This window comes from Meriones unguiculatus, chromosome 9 (assembly GCF_030254825.1).
Source record: "Meriones unguiculatus strain TT.TT164.6M chromosome 9, Bangor_MerUng_6.1, whole genome shotgun sequence".
NCBI lineage: Eukaryota > Metazoa > Chordata > Mammalia > Rodentia > Muridae > Meriones > Meriones unguiculatus.
The window spans coordinates 54,279,331-54,301,176 of record NC_083357.1 but is presented as its reverse complement, the minus strand read 5'-3'; the positions used below and the strand labels follow the sequence as shown (position 1 = coordinate 54,301,176).

Sequence of the window (21,846 nt, the reverse complement as noted above, 5' to 3'; positions counted from 1 at the left end):
GGTTGGAGTATGAGTCTCTGGGAAGTTCCCTATGTTCAAATTTTCTTGTTCTGTTGCTCTCCTTGTGGAGACCCTGTCCTCTCCAGCTCTTACTATTTCCCAGTTCTTACCTAAAATTCCGTTCACCTGCCCAACAGTTGCCCATCCGGCTCAGCATCTGCTTTGATAGTCTGAAGGGCAGAGGCTTTCAGAGGCCCTCTGTGGTAGGTTCCTAGGTTGTTTCCTGTTTTCTTCTTCTTCTGATGTCCATCCTCTTTGCCTTTCCGGATGGGGATTGGATGTTTTAGTTAGGGTCCTCTCTCTTGCTTAGTTTCTTTAGATGCACAGGTTTTAGTGGGTTTGTCCTATGTTGTATGTCTATATGAGTGAGTATATACCATGTGTGTCTTTTTGCTTCTGGGACAACTCACTCAGGATGATCCTTTCCAGATCCCACCATTTACCTGCAAATTTCATGATTTCCTTATTTTTCATTGCTGAGTATGCCCCTCACACTATGACTCTCTTCAGACAGAAAAGGGATCTTGGAACTACAGCCACCATTGTTACTACCATCTCATTGACGGCTGTTGGAGCTACCACCAGGGCATTAGCCATGAGTCATACTGGGCAGACTGCTCAGACCCTGAATAATCATTTAGCCAATGTAGCTCATGCCTTAGTTGTACATAAAGGAATTAATGCTCAACTAAAAGGAAGCTTGATGGTGTTCAATCAGAGGATTGACCTCATGCAGGAGCAAATTGATACCCTATGGCAAATCGCTCAACCTGGCTGTCATTGAAAGTATGCTGGACTTTGTGTCACTAGCATACAACATGAGAATTTTTCCTGTGCTGCAAATGTGTCTAAACAATTGTCGAGCTATATTTTAGGTAATTGGACTGGAGAATTCGATACTACGATGGAGCAGCTGAGAGTGGCCATTGTCATAGTAAATTCTACCGGAGTGGACACAGGACTAGCCACAGGATTATCAACATGGATTGCTGCAGCCATGAATCATCTGAAGGAATGGGCGGGCATGGGAGTGTTAGCAGGCCTTCTGGTGTTGGTCTCCTTGGTTTGCCTGTGGTATATATGCAAGATTAGAGTCTCACAACAGTGTGATGCAGCCATGATCATTCAGGCCTTTACAGCCATTGAAGCAGGACATTCTCCCCAAGCATGGTTGGATACCATAAAAAGCTAAAATGATACGCTCAGGATGCGAGGCTAAGCACTGCACTCAGGGTCAGCCGCTTTGGACCCAGAGAAGAGCATGTCTGATTGCATGCGGGTTGATGCCCCAGGTCCTGCCTCTGAGAAAAAGGTTTCGGACCTTTTTCCTTTTTGTTCTTTGGGTGGATGACACCTAAATGAACATCTGTACAAAGTCCCAATTTATTTCTAATATCAGAAATCAGACCTCTTGCCTGATGCATCTAAAACAAAAAGGGGGAACTGTAGAGAGCTGCGTAATGCCACCCCTTAAAGATGGAGCTGGTTTCTGCCTTCCACCTTCCTGATGGTGAGTGCTCTCTGTCATGAACAATTCCACATTTGGCTAAGGCTGAGGATCTGGCTTGCTTCCATGTATATGGACCTATCTGCATTGCCCCCGTGGCACGCCTGGGTTGGCTACCCAGAGGCTATTTAAGCTGTGGGCTGGCTTTCCCTGGGGTCCGAGGATTGTTCAATGTTCCTGAATAAACTGCATTGAAAAAAAAAAAAAAAAGAATTCCTAGAACAATTTTCTTATCAGGGAAGAGGCTGGCCTCTAATATGTCCTGAGGGCTATGTGACTGACCTCCTTACTAGATCTGGAACTACCCAGATGAGGGTGGATAGAACCCCACTGAGAAATAGGAGTCTATCACACAATAGGAGACCTTGTACAAATAAATTGGCTCTCTGGAGATGACAGACTTCAACCTTATCCAGCAGAGCCCCACATCAGAATCAGGATTGGTGAAAATCTTTTTCCAATTTGTAGGCTGCCTTTTCATTCTATAATAATGTCCATTGCTTTACAGAAGCTTTTCAGTTTCAAGAGGTCCCATTCATTAATTGTAGAGCTTAGAGCCTGAGCTGTTGGCGTACTGTTCAGGAAGTTGTTTCCTATGCCAATAAGTTCAAGGCTCTTCCCCATTTTCTCCTCTAGCAGATTTAGTGTATCTGGTTTGAGGTTGAGGTCTTTGATCCACTTGGACTTTAGTTTTGTGCAGGGTGATAAATATGAATGAATTTGCATTTTTCTACATGTAGACATCCAGTTAGATCAGCACCATTTGTTGTAAATGCTGTCTTTTTTTCCATTATATGGTTTTGGCTCCTTTGTCAAAAATCAGGTGTGCATAGGAGTGTGGGTTCATTTCTGGGTCTTTGATTTGATTCAGTTGATCAACCAGCCTATTTTTATGTAAGTACCATGCAGTTTTATTACTCTTGCTCTGTAGCATAGCTTGAGGTCAGGTATGGAGATACTTCCAGAAGTTCTATTATTGTTTTCACTATTCTGTTTTTTTTTTTTTTTCCATATGAAGTTTAGAATAGCTCTTTCAAGGACTCTGAAAAGTTGTGTTGGTATTTTGATGGGGATTGCACTGAATCTGTAGATTACCCTTGGTAAGATGGCTATTTTACTATGTTAATCCTGCTGATCCATGAACATGGGCGATCTTTCCATCTTTTGGTGTCTTCTTCAGTTTCTTTCTTCAGAGACTTGAAGTTCTTATCATACAAGTCTTTGACTTCCTTGGTTAGAGTTACCCCTAGATACTTTACATTATTTATGGCTATTGTGGGGAGTGTGGTTTCCCTAATCTCTTTCTTGGCCCATTTGTCTTTGGTATACAGGAGGGCTTCTGATTTTTTTAGTTAATTTTGTATCCAGCCACTTTTCTGAAGGTGTTTATCAGCTGAAGGAGTTCTCTGGTTGAATTTTTGGCGTTGCTCATGTATAGTATCATGTCATCTGTGAATAGTGAAACTTTGACCTCTTTCTTTCTGATTTGTATCGCCTTGATCTCCTTTACTTGTCTTATTGCTCTAGCTAGGACTTCAAGTATTATATTGAATAGATGGAGAGAGTGGGCAACCTTGTCTTGTCACTGATTTTAGTAGGATTGCTTTGAGTTTCTCTCCATTCAGTATGATGTTGGCTATTTTCTTGCTGTATGTAGCCTTTCCTATGTTTAGGTGTGGGCCTTATATCCCTGATCTCTCCAAGACTTTTATTATGAAGGGGTTTTGGATTTTGTCAAAGGCTTTTTCTGCATCTAATGAGATGATCATGTGATTTTTCAGTTTGTTTATATAGTAGATTATGTTGATGGATTTTTGTATGTTGAACCACCCCTGCATACCTGGGATGAAGCCTTTTTGGTCATGGTGGATGATGTATTCTTGAATTTGGTTTTCAAGTATCTTTTTTTTCAAGTGGAGGTTATGAAATTTTTTAGATAGATTTATCTATCTATCTATCTATCTATCTATCTATCTATCTATCTATCTATCTATCATGTATACAGTGTTTTGCCTGCAGGCCGGAAGGGGGGCCATCAGATCTTATTATAGATGGTTGTAAGCAACCATGTGGTTGCTGGGAATTGAACTCAGGACCTTTGGAGGAGCAGACAGTGCTCTTAACCTCTGAGCCATCTCTCCAGACCACAAGTATCTTATTGAGTATTTTTCCATCAATGTTCATAAGGGAGATTGGTCTGAAATTTTCTTTCTTTGTTGAGTCCTTGTGTGGTTTAGGTATCAGAGTGACTGTGGTAATATTTTTTTCTGTTTCTATTTTGTGGAATAGTTTGAAGAGAATTGGAATTAGCTCTTCATTGAAAGTTTGGTAGATTCTGTGCTAAAACCATCTGGCCCTGAGCTTTTTTTTGGTTGAGAGACTTTTGTTGGCTTTTTAAAATTTATTTCTTTAGGGGTTATAAGGCTGTTTAAGCTGTTTACCTGCTTTTTATTTAACTTTGGTAGGTGAAATCTATTAAGAAAATTGACCATTTCCTTTGATTTTCCAATTTTATGCAATACAGGCTTTTGAAGTAAGACCTAATGATTCTTTGGATTTCCTCGGTGTCTGTTGTTATGTCTCCTTTTTCATTTCTGATTTTGTTAATTTGGGTACTGTAGCTCTGTTTTTCAATAAGTTTGGCTAGGGTTTTGTCTATCTTGTTGATTTTTTTCAAAGAACCACCTCTTGGTTTTGTTGATTCTTTGTATTGCTCTCTTTGTTGCTAATTTATTGATTTCAACTCTGAATTTGATTATTTCCTGCCATCTACTTCTCTTGGGTGTGTTTGCTTCTTTTTTGTTAATGCTTTTAGGTGGTCTGTTAAGTTGCTAATATGGGATCTCTTATTAACTTTAGTGCTATGAACTTTTCTCTTAGTGCTGCTTTCATGGTGTCTCATAAGTTTGGGTAAGTTGTGCCCTCATTTTCATTGAAATCTAGGAAGTATTCAATTTGCTTCTTTCTTTTTCTTCACCCAGAGATTCTTGAGCAGGGAGTTGTTCAGTTTCTGTGAGTGTGTAGGGTTTTTTTTTTTTTTTCTGTTGTTGTTGAGGTCTACCTTTAATTCATGGTGATCTGATAAAGAAAAATGGATTAATTCAATTTTCATGAATCAGTTGAGGTTTGCTTTGTGACTGACTATATGGTCAATTTTCAAGAAGCTTCCATGTGGTGCTGAAAATTTGGGTGAAAAGTTCTGTAGACATCTATTAGGTCCATTTAATTCATGATGTCTGTTAGCTTCATTATTTCTCTCCTTGGCTTCTGTCTCAATGATTTGTCCATTAGTGAGAGTGGGGTGTTGAAGTCTCACACTATTAATGTGTTGAGATAGATATGTGATATAAGTTTTAATAATGTTTCTTTTATGAATGCAGTGCCCTTGTATTTGGGGGAATAGATATTCAGGATTGTGATTTCCTCTTGGTGGTTTCTTTCTTTGATGAAAATGTAGTGTCCTTCACTTTTGATTAATTTTTGTTGAAAATCTATTTTATTAGATATTAGGATGGCTACTTCAACTTGCTTCTTGGGTCCATTTGCTTGGAAAACCTTTTTCTAGCCCTGTGTTCTGAGGCTGTGTGTATCTTTGTTTCTGAGGTGTGTTTCTTGAATGCAGCATAATGTTGGGTACTGTTTCCACAACCATTCTGTTTGTCTGTGTCTTTTTATTGGAGAGTTGAGTCCATTGACGTTGATAGTGACCAGTGACTGTTAGTTCCTGTTATTGTGGAGTTGGTGGTGATAGTATGTTTGTGTGCTTGTTTTCTTTTGGTTTTGCTGTTGTGAAGTTACACCCTTTGTTTTCTTGGGTGTAGTTGACTTCATTTGGGTTGGAGTTTTCCTTCTAGTATCTTCTGTAAGGCTGGGTGGGTGCATAGATGTTGTTTAAATTTAGTTTTGTCATGGAATATCTTGTTTTCTCCATCTATGATGACTGAAAGTTTTGCTGGGCACAGTAGTCTGGGTTGGCATCTATGATCTCTTAGTGTTTGCATGACATCTGCTCAGGCTTTTCTAGCTTTCATAGTCTCTGTTGAGAAGTCTAGTGTAATTCTGATAGGTCTACATTTATATGTTACTTGGCCTTTTCCCCTTGCCACTTTTAATGTTTTTTCTTGTTGTTTTACTAAAGATCACAGCTCTTTTAGATAATTAACTGGTTCTACACACTTGCTTTCTGTTGCTACTTAGTTCTTCTGGTGTATGTGAAAGACATACCTAGGTATGTATCTGTAGTAGTGGATAGAGAAGGAGATACACTGATGATTAATTTACAAATAGCTTCCTACAAAGTTCTCTGCTTTATATTCATGTTCTGAAGAAATCAAGTATTAGTATCATTTATGGTGTTATTTTTAGTGGTTGACAAGTCAATGGCAATAAAGTTGTATAAAAAATAAATTTATTCCTTAATATGACAAGCATGTGATAATTTCAAGAGCATCCAGGTTTTTGTAAGAGTGGATATAAGTAACTATTGGCTTGCTGAATATGATTCTCTCTTGTGATAGTCAAATACTCATCGACTTTTCTCATTTGGCCCTCTCTACCACCAGATCTTTTGCTAGAGAAGAAGGTTTACTCTTGCTCCATTTCCCCTACAGTTGCTGGTGATGTCAAGCACAAGTGTGACTTACATTTTACTGCTTTATATACTACTGGTTTTAGAGAAAGGATATAATCAAATGATGCTGTGTTATTGTTGAATTTTCCCAGTAACGTCTAAAGGCATACCTAACAATATCTGGTTTGTAGCACCAGTGAAATTTTTGTAAAGGTGTATACCTCATTAGTACAGCCACTGCCTAAGTAAATTGCACATATTGGCAAATAAGCTATTCTAAAGTGAGAAAGAACACTGAAAGGAAGAAAAGCAAAGGCTTTTGACAAACAGTATCTACTCTCATTGAAAATTCTTACTATGACAATCTTGGATAGGCTGTCTACCTCATGAAAGCCCATGGATTCAAGGATTCAGAGTCATTTCTCATCTTCTGAGGACTATGTCGATTTTCTAGAGATTAGTTAAAGTAAGTTAAACTCTTATCTTTGAGTAACTTTCTGATTACTATCATTTAAGGATGAATGATGTCATACTAGTTGGCAAAAATGCAACCAAGGAGAAATTCCTTATGCTTTGTCTGCTGACCTGGTTGAAAACAGTATCAATGAGGAATTCCACAGGGTTCAATGGTGTCTTTCTCTTGAATTAATTTTATTATTTTATTTTGATTCTTTAGTTTTTACCAAACAAGATGGTGTTATACTATTATTGAGATTTAATTAGACACATACAAGTATCAACAACAAACCAGTTTTGTAATTTCTTTAATAGAATGGCATATTTTGTTACCTTTATAGAACATAGCTGGCTAACATTGTTTTATCCTCTTTCCTTTTTTTATTAATTTTTACTTTTTTAATATTAATCACAGGTTCTTTGTATTCAAGCCATAACTCCCTCTCTCATTCCCTCCCAATCCCACCTCCCCTCTCTCTCATCCCTCCTTCCTTCATCTCCTTCCTGTCCCTTTCCAAGTCCACTGCTAGGAGAGGTCCTCCTTCCCTTCCATCTGACCCTAGCTTATCAGGTATCTTCAGGACTGGCTGCCATGTCCTCCTCTGTGGCCTAGCAAGGCTGTTCCTTCCTTGGGGAAGGTACAGGAGGTAAAGGAGCCAGTCCTTGAGTTCATGTCAGAAATAGTTCCTGTTCCCTTTACTAAGGAACCCACTTGGATACTGAGATACTGTGGGCTATATCCAAGCAGGGGTTCTAGGTTATATCTATACATGGTCCTTGATTAGAGAAGCAGTCTCATAGAGGACCCTCATGCTCTGATATATTTTGTCCTTATGGAGCTCCTGTCCTTTCCCAGTCACACTAACTCCCACTTCTTTCCTAAGATTCCCTGCAATCTGCAGAATGTTTGGTTATGAGTATCAGCATCTGCTTTGATACACTGCTAGGTAGAGTCTTTCAGAGGCCCTCTGTGGTAGGCTCCTGTCCTGTTTCTTGTTTTCTCCTACATCCTGTGTTCATTCCATTTGTCTTTCTAAGTTTGGATTGATCATCTTACCCTGGGTCCTTTTTCTTGTATATCTTCTTTAGGTGCACATATTTTAGTATGTTTATCCTATCTTATAGGTCTGTACAAGTGAGTATATACCATGTGTGTCTTTCAGCTTCTGGGATACCTCCTTCAGGATTATCTTTTCTAGATCCCACCATTTACCTGCAAATTTCATGATTTCCTTGTTTTTAATTGCTGAGTAGTATTCCATTGTGTAAATGTACCACAATTTCTGTATCCATTCCTCTATTGATGGACATCTGGGTTGTTTCCAGGTTCTGGGTATTATGAATAAAGCTGCTACAAACATGTTGAGTAAATGTCCTTGTTGTGTATTTGAGCATCTTTTGGATATATGTCTAAGAGTGGTATAGCTGGATCTTGAGGAAGCACTATTCCTAATTGTCTGAGAAAGTGCCAGATTGATTTCCAAAGTGGTTGTACAAGTTGACATTCCCACCAGCAATGGAGGAGGGTTCCCAATTCTCCATATGCTCTCCAGCATGTGTTTTCACTTGAGTTTTTATCCTTTGACATTCTGATGGCTGGAAGGTGAAATCTCAGGGTCGTTTTGATTTGCATCTCTGATGGCTAAGGACATTGAGCATTTCTTTTGGTGTTTCTCTTCCATTCTATATTCCTCTACAGAGAATTTTCTTGTTTAGCTCCATACCCCTTTTTTTAATTGGATTGCTTTATTTATTGCTTTTTAATTTCTTTAGTTCTTTGTGTATTCTGGATATCAACACTCTGTCAGATATAGGGTTGCTGAAGATCCTTTCCAATTCTGTAGGCTGTTTTGTTCTGATGCCAATGTCTTTTGCTTTACAGAAGCTTTTCAGTTTTCATGAGGTCCCATTTATTACTTGTTGTTCTTAGAGCCTGTGCTGTTGGTGTTCTTAAAGTAATTTTAAATCACCACCTCATCAACATTCAGATTACACAAAGAAAGAACAGGAAAGACAAATTGTTGGCCTGTTGATGAAGGGACTGCATTTCACGAGTTTGCTAAGTCATTGGAAATTATTGCAATATGTGTTGTGATAAGCCTGAATGCGCAGGTTAACTCTTTCTATTTCTGTTGACTTGATTCCTTCAGCTAATATACTCAGGAGTGGTGTAGCCGAGCCATACGGTAATCCTCTATTTAGTTTTTGACAAAACTTCATGCTGATTTCTATAGTGGTTGAACATGTGTGGAGCTCAGTGGAGCGCATTCCCACTAGAGATGGCCACGGCTTATTTTTCTCACATGTTCCCGCCAACATTGGTTGATTTTTTATTTCCCTGAGGTTATTATGTTAATCCAAATAAGTCAGACCGGGAAAGACAATATTGAATGTTTTCTCTCATATGAAGAATCTAGATTAGAAAAAAAAGGATGTGAAAGTAAAGGGATACAATTTGGGAAGACTGGGGAAATGATGGCTATCAGAGGGTAGGCAAGACTGGGTCATAGGGGATAGATCTGATTATGCACTATACACATGCGTGTTGTTATCTGTGCAATGGGCATACATTAAAGAAGTAAAAATACATATGATTTGATGTGCCTGTTGGTGAGCTCCTGGCAAGGGAAAGTGACACTTTTATTTTCATTTTTTTATATTAATTAGTTTATTCATTTTGTATCCCAGCTATAGTCCCTTCCTTCATTCCTTCCCAATTCCAACAGAAAGAAGAGTGCAAAGGGAAGGAATGCTTTGCATGACCCATTGGGGTCAAGAACTAACACAGTGATTGGTCATGGCCCTTTGGGATTGAATCTTGAGTCTCCAAAGGCCTCAGCAAGTTTCTATCATTTGCGTTTTATCCCAGCATAATAAAATAACTAACTTCAGCTTTAGCATACACTCCTGGTTTCCACTTTTTCAGAGGACAGCACATAATAGAAAAGTGTAATTTCTGAGGGAAAGTAAGGCACCTCACTGTTCCAGGAAACCTTTCTTCATAACTAGAATGAATGCATTTTGTATAGAGGAAACAAAATGAACCTGAATTTTTGCTATTATGGGTATTGTGAGTGAGAATGCTTCTATTCCTGTAGAAAACAAAAATACATGCTATTGTTAATACATACTTATATATTTTTTTAATTTTATTTTTTTCTTATCAGTTACATTTTATTAACTCTGTATCCCAGCCATGTCCCGCTCCCTCATTCCCTCCCAATCCCACCCTCCCTCATCTCCACCGTGCCCCTTTCTAAGTCCACTGATGGGGGGACCTCCTCCCCATTCATCTGATCCTGTTTTATCAGGAATCTTCGGACTGGCTGCAAAGCCCTCCTCTGTGGCCTAACAGGACTGTTTCTCCCTTGGGGGGTGGGGAGGTCAAAGAGCCATTCATTGAGTTCCTGTTAGAAATAGTCCTTGTTCCCCTTACTATGGGAAACCAATTGGTTACTGAGCTATCTCAGGCTACATCTGAGCAGAGGTTCTAGGTTATATCCATACATGGTCATTGGTTGAATGTCAGTCTCAGAAAAGACCCTGTGCCCAGATATATTTGGTCCTTGTGGAGCTCCTATCCTTTCCCCATCATACTAACTCCCATTCTTTCATATGATTCCCTGCACTCTGCTGAAGGTTTGGTCATGAGTCTTTGTATATGCTTTGAAAACACTGCTAGTTAGAGACTTTCAGATGCCCTCAGTAGACTCCTGTCATACATTCAATGCATATCCCATCTGTCTTTCTAAATGAGGATTGATCATCTTACCTCATGTCCACTCTCTTGATTATCTTTTTTAGGTGTATAGATTTCATTATGTTTATCATATCTTATAGGTCTATATAAGTGAGTATATACCCGTGTTTGTCTTTCTCCTTCTGGGATATTTCACTCAGAATGATCCCACCATTTGCCCACAAATTTCATGATTTCCTCCTTTTTGATTGCTGAGTAGTATTCTATTGGGTAAAAATACCACAATTTCTGTACCCATTCCTCCATTGATAGACATATGGGTTGTTTCCAGGTTCTGGCTATTACAAATAAAGCTGCTATAAACATGGTTGAGCAAGTATCCCTTTTGTGTACTTGAGCAAAGTTTGGGTATATACCTAGCAGAGGTATGGCTGAGTCTTGAGGAAGCACTATTCCTAATTGTCTTAGAAAGCACCAGATAGATTTCCAGAGTGGTTGTACCAGTTTACATTACCACCAGCAGTGGAGGAGGGTTCCCCTTTCTCCACAACCTCTCCAGCATGTTGTCACTTGAGTTTTTCATCTTGGCCATTCTGATGGGTGTAAGGTGAAATCTCAGGGTCATTTTGATTTGCATTTCCCTAATGGCTAATGACATTGAGCATTTCTTTAAGTGTTTCTCTGCCATTTGATATTTCTCTGTCAAGAATTCTCTGTTTATTTCTGTTCCCCATTTTTTAATTGGATTACTTGGTTTGCTGCTTTTCAGCTTCTTTAGTTCTTTGTATATACTGGATATTAGTCCTCTGTCAAATAAAGGGTTAGTGAAGATTCTTTCCCAATCTGTAGGCAGTCATTTTATTTTGATGATGGTGTCCTTTGCTTTACAGAAGCTTTTCAGTTTCATGAAGTCCCATTTATTGATTGTTGCTCTTACAGCCTGTGCTGTTGGTGTTCTGTTCAGGAAGTTGTCTCCTGTGCCAATGAGTTCTAGGCTGTTCCCCACTTTTTCTTCTAACAGATTTAGAGTATGTGGTTTTATGTTGAGGTCTTTGATCCACTTGGACTTTAGTTTTGTGCAGGGTGATAAATATGGATCTATTTTCATTTTTCTACATGTTGGACCAGTTGGACCAGCACCATTTGTTGAAGATGTTGTCTTTTTTCCATTGAATGGCTTTGGCTGCTTTGTCAAAAATCAAGTATTCATGGGTGTGTGGGTTTATTTCTGGATCTTCTATTCGGTTCCATTGATCCTCCTTTCTGTTTCTATGCCAATACCATGCAGTTTTTATTACTATTGCTCTGTAGTACAGCTTGAGATCAGGGATGGAGATGCCTCCAGATTCTCTGTTGTTATACAGGATTGTTTTGGAGATTCTGGCTTTTTTGTTTCTCCATATGAAGCTGAGAATCTTTTTTTTCAAGGTCCATAAAGAATTGAGTTGGTATTTTGATGGGAATTGCATTGAATCTGTAGATTGCTTTTGGCAGGATGGCCATTTTCATAATGTTTATCCTACCAATCCATGAGCATGGGAGATCTTTCCATCTTCTGATATCTTCTTCAATTTCTTTCTTCAGAGACTTGAAGTTTTTCTCAAACAGATCTTTCACTTGCTTGGTTAGTGTCACCCTAAGGTACTTTATGTTATTAGTAGCTATTGTGAAGGCTGTTGTTTCTGTAATTTCTTTCTCGGCCCTTTTGTCTTTGGTATACAGGAGGGCTTCTGATTTTTTTGAGTTTATTTTGTATCCTGCCACTTTGCTGAAGGTGTTTATCAGCTGGAGGAGTTCTCTGGTTGAATTTTTGGGGTTGCTCATATATACTATCATATCATCTGTGAATAGTGACACTTTGACCTCTTCCTTTCCGATTTCTATCCCCTTGATCTCCTTTAGTTGTCTTATTGCTCTGGCTAGGACTTCAAGTACTATGTTGAAGAGGTATGGAGAGAGTGGGCAGCCTTGTCTTGTCCCTGATTTCAGTGGGATTGCTGTAAGTTTCTCTCCATTGAGTTTGATGTTGGCTATCGGCTTGCTGTATATTGCCTTTACTATGTTTAGATATGTGCCTTGTATCCCTGATCTCTCCAAGACTTTAAACATGAATGGGAGTTGGACTTTGTCAAATACTTTTTCAGCACCTAAGGAGATGATCATGTGGTTTTTCTCCTTCAGTTTGTTTATGTGGTGGATTACATTGATGGATTTCTGTATGTTGAACCACCCTTGCATGAATGGGATAAAGCCTACTTGGTCATGGTGGATGATATCTTTGATGTGTTCTTGGAATCGGTTTGCAAATATTTTATTGAGTATTTTTTCATCAATGTTCATAAGAGATAGGTCTGAAGTTCTCTTTTTTTTTGTTGGGTCTTTGTGTGGTTTAGGTATCAGTGTGACTGTCACTTCATAGAATAAGTTTTGTAATGTACCTTCCATTTCTATTTTGTGGAATAGTTTGAGGAGAATTGGTGTTAGCATTTCTTTGAAGGTCTGGTAGAATTCTGTGCTGAAACCGTCTGGCCCAGGGCTTTTTTGGAGGGGAGACTGTTAATGACTGCTTCAATTTCCTTGGGTGATAGAGAGCTACTCAGTCTTTCTACCTGATCTTGACTTAATGTTGGAAGATGGAATCTATCAAGAAAATTGTCCATTTCATTTAGGTTTTCAAATTTTGTGGCATATAGGCTTTTGTAGTATGAACTAATGATTGTTTGAATTTCCTCAGTGTCTGTAGTTATGTCACCCTTTTCATTACTGATTTTGTTGATTTGGATAGATTCTCTCTGCTTTTTAGTTAGTTTGGCTAAGGGTTTGTCTATCTTGTTGATTTTCTCAAAGAACCAGCTTTTTGTTTCATTGATTCTTTGGATAGTTTTATTTGTTTCTAATTGATTGATTTCAGCCCTGAGTTTGATTATTTCCAGCCGTCTGCTCCTCTTGGGTGTATCTGCTTCTTTTTTTTTTTTTTCTAGGGTTTTCAGTTAGGCCATTAAGTTGTTTGTATGTGATGTTACGAATTTCTTCTTCCAGGCACTTAGTGCCATAAATTTTCCTCTGAGCACTGCTTTCAATGTGTCCCATAAATTTGGGTATGTTGTGCCTTCATTTTCATTGAATTCTAGGAAGTCTATAATTTCTTTCCTTATTTCTTCCTTAACCCAGCTGTCATTGAGTAACAAGTTGTTCAGTTTCCATGTGCGTGTCTCCTTTTTGTTCTTTCTGTTGTTGTTGAGGTCCAGCTTTAGTCCATGGTGGTCAGATAGAGTACAAGGGATTATTTCAATCTTTTTGTATCTGTTGCTTTATGACCAACTATATGGTCTATTTTGGAGAAGGTTCCATGCGGTGCTGAAAAGAAGGTATACTCTTTTGAGTTTGGATGAAAAGATCTGTAGACGTCTATTAGGTCCATTTGATTTAGGGACTCTGTAAGTATTTTTATTTCCCTATTTGTTTTCTGTCTAATTGATCTGTCCCTTGGTGAGAGTGGAGTGTTGAAGTCTCCCACTATTAAGGTATTAGGATCAATGTGTGCTTTAAGCTTTAATATTGTTTCATTTACGAATATAGGTGCTCTTGTATTTGGGGCATATATATTCAAAATTGTGATGTCCTCTTGGTGGATTTTTCCTTTGATGAGAATATAGTGGCCCTCCTTATTTTTTTTGATTAACTTGGGTTAAAAGTCTATTTTATTAGATATTAGGATGGCTACTCCAGCTTGTTTTCTGGAATCATTTGCTTGAAAATAATTTTTCCAGCCCTTTACTCTGAGGTAGTGTTTATCTTTGTTGCATAGGTGTGTTTCTTGGATGCAACAGAATGTTGGATCCTGTTTTCGCAACCATTCTGTTAGTCTGTGTCTTTTTATTGGGAGTTGAGTCTGATGATGTTGATAGATACTAGTGACCAACAATTGTTACTTACTTTTGATGTGGGGTTGGTGGTGTCACTGAGTTTCATTGCTTGTATTCTTTTGATTTTTTTGTTGTGTAGTTATCTATTTCCTCTGTTTCCATAGATGTAGTTGTTTTCTTTGGTTTGGAGTTTCCCTTCTAGTAACTTCTGTATAGCTGCTTTACTCTGTAGATATTGTTTAAATTTGGTTTTGTCATGGAACATTTTGAATTCTCCATCTATTTTGATTGAAAGTTTTGCTGGGTATAGTAGTCTGGGTTGGAATCTGTGGTCCCTTAAGGACTGTATGATTTCTGTCCAGGCCCTTCTGGCTTTCATAGTTTCTGTTGAGAAATCTGGTGTGATTCTGATAGGTTACTTGGCCTTTTTTCCCTGCTGCTTTTAGGATTTCTCCTTTGTTCTGTAGGTTCAGTGTTTTGACTGTGATGTGACATGAAGAATTTCTTTTCTGGTCTTAGTCTACTTGGTGTTCTGTAGGCCTCTTGTATGTTTATGGCCATCTCCTTCTTTAAGTTGGGAAAGTTTTCTTGTATAATTTTCTTGAAAATATTTTCCAGACCTTTGAGCCTGATGTCTTCTTTTTCTCCTACTCCTATTATTCTTAGATTTTGTCTTTTCATGGTGTCCTTGATTTCTTGGATGTTTCATGTTTGGAACTTTTCTGATTTTATTTTTTCTTTTAGAGATGTGTCAATTTCCACAAGTGTATTTTCGGCTCCTGAGATTCTTTCTTCCATCTCTTGTATTCTGTTGGTGATGCTTACCTTTGTAGTTCCTGATCTTTTCTCTATGTTCTCCAGCTCTTGGTTTTTCTCTATTTGTGTTTTCTATATTGATTCTAATTCTGTTTTCATGTCTTGCACCATTTCCTTCATCTGTTTGAATGTGGAGTCCTGCTTTTCAATGACAGCTTCTATATTTTTGTCTGTTTCCTCTCTATGTATCACTAATTGGGCCTCTACTTCTTTGGCTATAATTGTCTGTATTTCTATGAGAGCTTTGATTATTTCTTCTTTATTTGCCTTCATTTGTGTGGACATTTCTTTGAGAGCTTTGTGCATTTCTTCTTTGTTTGCCTCAATTTTCGTGGTCATTTCTCTGAGAGCTCGATTTGTTCCCTCTTGGTTTGTCTCAATTTCTTTGGCTATTTCTCTGAGGGCTGTTCATTTCATCTTTATGGGCCTCTAATAGCTGGAGAAACATAGTTTTGAGGTCATTTTCTTGTATATCTAGTGAATTGAAGTGTCCATTGTTTTGTGGGGTTGCTGGTGAGGTCATTATGTCCTGATTTTTGCTGGGAGTGTTCTTATGTCTGCCTCTAGCCATCTGGTTATTTATAACCCTCACTGTTTGTTCCTCGAGTTTGTAGTTTGGGCTGTGATCGTCTCTTTCTGTTTTCTGGACTGTTTTTTCAGGATGATGAGAGAGGTTCACTGGTTTTGGAGTATGTGTTGTGGTTTCAGTTTTACCTAAGTAAGGTATGTGACGCTGGTGCTATTTGCATGTGCTTTTAGCAGGCGCAGTGTGCATGCAAGGGTTCTTTGACTATTGCAGTGGCCTGCAGGCCACTATTATGCAGTTCTGTCTGAGATCCAGGGATTGTTTCCCTGGATTACACTGGTGGACCCACAAGGCAGAGGCTTCAACGTTGGGGTTGCTATCCCAAGAATCCCTATGATGCCTACACTAGGGGTGTCGGTGGCAGGGATCTCATCTAGTTGCTTCTGTGGAGAGGCCCTGGGTCTGGGGCAAACTCTCCCTAGAAGGCTCACTCACCCTCTTGCAGGACCAGTTGGAATGTATAGGGGTTCCCCTTGCTCTCTACTCTCTGATTTGGTCCTGCTGAGGAGAGTGCACGGGTAGGCTAACAGTCAGCTCTGTGACACTGTGGCCGCAGGACTCAGTGTCCACCTTTCCTGTGTGTTGCCTCTCTGTCCTTTCCCTCTGTCAGGAGGGGTTAGGTTGACTGGTCCCGGGGTAGCACGGAAAAGAGTTAGGTTGAGTGTTCTCAATCTCAGATCCGGGGCCCAGATCTCTCTGCCAGAAGCAGCCTGGCAGAAGAACCTATGTTTGCTGATCCCGAGAGAGTACCAGGTAGGGTTGAGTGTCCTCAGATCCAGAGCTTGAGTTTCTCTGCTAGGGCCACTGGTTGAGCTGGAGAGGGGGTGCTGTGTCCTGTGGCAGGCTGCCTCTCTGTCCTTCCCCTCTGACCTTCCCCTCTGCTATGGCAAGATTATGGCGATGCTCTCAGGAGAGTGTCAGGAGGGGTTGAGACTTTTCAGTCCGATCCTGTGCCTGGGTTTCTCTGGCAAGGGTCGGGGGGGGGGCGCCGTTGTTAGACCTCATTGTGCTGGACTCAGGAAAATCTCAGGACGTGTTGAATGACCACAGTCCCGGATCCCAAGCTGAAGTTTGTTTGCTAGGAGCAGCCGGCAGCACTGGGGTCCCAGCACTGTGAAGCCGCTGTGCGCCTCTTTATCCTTCTGCTCCGCCACGGCAGGGTTATGCTGGCATTTGGAGGAATGCCTGAAAGGATGGGTTTTCTCAGCCCCGATCTCGGGTTGGGGTACAGACAATGTGGTCTGTGGCAGATTCTGCTGGACGGCTCCTGCCTCCTCCCAAGAGGGAGTAAGGATTTTGAGCTGGGCGCACACCTGCTCAGTTGTCATGGTGGAGGGTACCTGCGGTCAGCGAGACCTTCCAGGGAAAGACTGAGTGACCTGTGATCAGTCTCGCAACTTTCCTTCCCCGTGGGGTTTTCTTGCGACTGGGACTCCCAGTTTCTGGCACCCTTGTGCCCACCAATCAGCCTGGGAAAGTGATCAGGACATGCAGGCTTAGGGCTCCAGCCAGGAGACCCAAAGCCCGCGTTACCCAGGATCTCTTCCGGGTTATGGCTGTGCGGCCCGAGAGTGGACCCTACCGATTCCCACGCCGTGGGAGCCTCCCCTCACCTGGGAAACAAGATCGCTGTAGTTTTAGGGCCCAGAGTTCAGTCTCCTGGTCAGAGAGAGTTGTCCTGCTTCTCAGACACAGTGTTCTCCTGGTGCCACCATCTTGGCCCCCACCACATACTTATAATTTAAACAGCGAATGCAATTTTATAAATTTACTGTGGAAATATTTGAATGATCCTATTGGTCTGAGTTCTTGTTAAAACACCAATCTTTCAATTTTTAATGAGATTTTTGTCATTTCAAAAAAGACAGAACAGTATCTCCTGCTACTCTAGAAAACACTCCCCACAATTAAGTTACAGTCATTATACCCATGCCATGATGAGCTGGATTTTATCAAGTGCTCATTGGACATCATCTCAGTCCAGCAGACTACATTTCTAGCTTTAATCACATCTTTTCTTTATTGATGAAACAAATCAGTCTTTTGCCATGTTTCTTTACAACACTGAAATACATGTTAGATGCCAGTGTTTTCACAATTAAGATGGACTAATAATCCTACCCATGCATTCACAGTTTTTTTGTTTTATTTTGTTTTAAGTTATCTATTCTAAAATGTGAGTCAGAAAAACATGTTTAATTTACAGCGATCATCCACTCAAGCACTGCCCTAATTTCAATAATGTCTCCTATGTTGTAGATAGAATTCTTTTTTTCATAATTCTACTTTGAATAGTATTAATATTTAAAAGAATCCATTCATTCATTGCCCTTTGAGCCACAATGTGGTTGCTGGGAATTGAACTCAGGACCTTGGGAAGAGAAGCCAGTGCTCTTAATCTCTGAGCCATCTCTCCAGCCATCATTGCCCATTGACAATAGCGATGTATGTGATACACATCTTCAAGAAGGTTAGAAAATACCACTGTCATTATAATACATGAAAGTTTTAGACATCAAAGTGTTTATCCTATCATTACATATTTTTGTAATTTGATGTACCCAAGAGGGAGTCATTAGATTAGCAGCATGGATTAATTTTGCTTTATATTGAGTATTTTATAATGGAGTAAAGAGTATTTGTTGTCATTACCTATATCAATGTCCAGCATGCCAAAATAACCCTCTGGGAGCATTAGTGGCTTTCACACCCTGGTAGTAACCATCTACTTCCTAATTGAACTTACGATCTGCTGAAGAGGAGGGACACCATCCCTGGTACTGGAAACCTAGGTACCTACTCAGAGCCATGTGAGTGATAGTTCCATGTGAATTATTTTCCAGAAAGACCCCATCGGTCTCCACACAATATGTGATACTTTTTTTGAGTCTTGGTTATGTAACATATCTAACTAATAAGGTTGTATTTTGTTGTCCTTCCTGCTGAGGGTCCAGCCTGTGGGTGAGGGCAGAGCAGTTCAGGCCTAGTGGGGTGAGTGGTGCAGAGTCACCATAAGAATACTGGGAGTTGGTAAGAGAAAACTGAGGGCAAGCCGCTGCAGACTCCTTTATTCTGAAACAGACAGCAGGTTATATGGCTTTGCAGTACTAATCAGGTTCCTCCACACCATCTCTGAGCCAGCCAATGGATGTTCATCTCTGGGCAGATGCTCCAGCGTCAGGTCACATACTTTCTGTCAAACTACTTCCAAACTACTAGTCACATCTGTGGGAGCTGCCCCAGGCTGTGAGCCCTAATGGCCCTTTGCCGGGAATGTCCACAGTATTGCTGAAGAGACCACATGCTATGATGTAACATACAGAGAAATCAAATCAGAACTCACCTAGAGTATTCTCCTTTAGTTAGGGGAGATACCTCGTCATTGGAGTTACTCTCTGTGGATCCTGTGTGCTAAATGACCAACCTAATAAGCAAGGTGTGTCCATTGGTACAATAGTGATGTAATTGTTTTTAGGTGCATCCAACTACTTTCTTGTTGAATTTGAGACTTGCTCTGTAGAGGAGGAACATTCCCATTATGTCAACCTATACTAAAGCCTATAGATATAAAATTATAAAATTCCAAACAAGGACCATTGATGGAGGCAACCTAGAACCCCTGCACCGATGTAGCCCATGGCAGTTCAGTGTTCAAGTGTGTTCCATAGTAATGGGAACAGGGAGTTTCTCTGACATCAACTGATTGGCCTGCTCTTTGAACACCTCCCCTTGAGGGGGGGGGGCGGGCAGCCTTACCAGGCCACAGAGGAAGACAATGCAGCCAGTCCTGATGAGACCTAACAAACTAGGATCAGAAGGAAGGGGAAGAGGACCTCCCTTATCAGTGGACTGGGGGAGGGGCATGCATGCAGAGGGTGGAGGAACTGAAGGATTAGGACAGGAGGAAGGAGGGATACAAAGTGAATAAAGTGTAATTAATAAAGAATTTAAAAAAAAGAAGAGAGAGGAAGGGTGGGATTGGGAGGGGAAAAACGGAGGGGGCTAAAGGTGGGATACAAATATTAGAATAAACTCTAATTAATAAAAAAGGAAACAGGAAAGAAAATGTTTTAATAGGTGATTCCCATCTCGTATAGAACTGCAGCATGAGGAGCACGTTCTGAAGCAACTGCAGGTGTTGCTAATGAGGAAAACCCAGAAGGGCTCGATATTCATTATCTTGAACTATAAGAGACAAAGGTTCTGAGCCACAGGCTGTCGCTTAAGGATTACATTTGTAACTTCAAAACAACAAGAATTTAAAAAAAAAAATATGTGTACAAAGGTGAGAAAGAACGGTTTTGTGAGAAGACCAATTCTGTCAATGGGGAGAAATTACTAAGACCAAATTAAATGATAGAAGGAGCTTCCACAGACACACGGCAGCCATGAAAGCCAGACTCATGAGTGGAAAGTTTGAACTTGAAGGAAAACGCTTTTCTGAAGACACATGTGTGAGCTGGCTGCTTGGGATGCCGTCTGCAGTTCCTTAAGAAAGAGCCACAAATGTCTCGCCAATCCCAAATGATAGTCAGCTTCGTGTTTCCTAACAACAGCCACCACTGGTCACAACAACATTTACAGAAAAGAGCTAAGAACAAGGTCATAGCCTGCATTTGATGCAGTGTGGTATAACACATGTGTTATAACAGTTGTGCCAGTCTCAACTGCTTCCTTTATTGTGGTTGTTCTGTGCAACTAGTTGTGATTACACGTTCTTAGGGTCAATTTATAATAACTTAAATTTATAAAATGTTCGTAAAATTGTAAAACTTTTTAATTCTACTTTAGGTGCATGAGTGTTTTTCCTGCACTTGTGTTTTTATTCCGTGTGTGCCTGGTGCCAGCAGTGGTCAGAAGAGAGAGTCAGTTCCCCTAGAGCTGGAGTTACAGTTGCTGTGAACCAGTGTGTTCTGAGAATCCAACCTGGGTTCTCTGCAAGTGCACCAAGTGCTCTGTAGTGCTGAGCTATGACTCCAGGCCTGCAGAGTATCTTTCTACAAGTTTGGATCAGTGAAAGTAAATTGAAAAAAACCTCCTTTTTACCGTTTAGTTTATCATTTGGTAAAGACCAAAACAGAAAGCCCATCAGTTGTTATATTATAACATGTACTCTACTTTCATGTGAGGTATAATCCTAAGAATTATGACAGTCAATATGTTAATGGCCACTTTGTATCATCTTTACATTGTCAAGAGCCTCTTGAAGTTTGACATGTGCCCTACAATCGATGTTGAGGGTGAGAGTACATTTCTGACTCTTGGAGGATTGCAAAAGACCCTGTTTTAATCTCTGTCCACCAGGGGGTGGAGTTTCCTAACACAAAATCATCAACTGTATGAGTGATAAGCTTTGCAGGTTCAACTTTTGATGTCATTTCATCATTTCTTTGTGTGAAGAGTCAAGAACAGTAGCTGGGTGTCCCTGAAGATGAATGCTTTTCCAGCTTTAGTGACTGTGATGCTGCTCGTGCTTGGTAAGTTAAGTGACTTAAGATTTGCAATCTTTCCCTTATGATATCAGAAAAATACTTAATCGTCTAGGAGGTTTGTTGTTAATATAACACAGATATCCTGTTCTTCCTCCAGGGAGGATCCATGGAAACTCAGTGACCCAGAAACAAGGTCAAGTGACCCTCTCAGAAGACAGCGTTCTCTTTATAAACTGCACTTATTCATCCACAGGGTACCCAACTCTTTTTTGGTATGTTCAGTATTCTGGAGAAAGCCCTGAGCTCCTTTTGAAAGTTACAACAGCTGGCGAGAAGGGAAGCAGAAGAGGGTTTGAAGCCACATATGATAGAGGAACCACCTCCTTCCACTTGCAGAAAACCTCGGTGCAAGAGTCAGACTCGGCTGTGTACTACTGTGCTCTGAGTGACACAGTGGCAGACACTGCAGGGGGAGCTGAGCACAAACCCTGAGAAACAAAAGAAGCCTGACTTCTGATCATCTGCCTTTTAGGTCACCCTGTTTTCCACACAGTCTATGTTGTGTGCCCCAACCTTTCTCTGGTTGATGAACATTGTACACATGGTCAGAGCAGAACAAGAGGGAGATGTTATCACAGCTGGATTTTCATCAAGGATATCAGTTGTTCCTCATGGAGGGTCACATTGATTTCCCAGGAACGCTATGGATACTGTGAGGTGGTCAGTTGTCTTCATCTCCATATATAGGTCATTTTCTTCATATTATTGAATGTCACCTCTAGTCCAAGTTATTCACACAGGGCAACAAATGCTGGGAAAGATGTCATTTAGAAAATGTCTATCTAATACTTTGGAAGGACAGGTTATCAGAGGCTACAGCCTTTCCATACCTTAAGATTTGTAATAAGGATAC

The 21,846-nt window shown here is 40.2% G+C and overlaps 1 gene segment (V, D, J or C); it reads left to right on the top strand.

Annotated features, from left to right (window-relative positions):
• Positions 1 to 20,932: 20,932 nt before the first annotated feature.
• Positions 20,933 to 21,425, top strand: LOC132656259 (T cell receptor alpha variable 9-2-like). The segment is given in 2 exon segments: positions 20,933 to 20,978; positions 21,091 to 21,425. Coding segments are annotated over 2 exon segments (381 nt in total).
• The last annotated feature ends 421 nt before the right edge of the window (positions 21,426 to 21,846 follow it).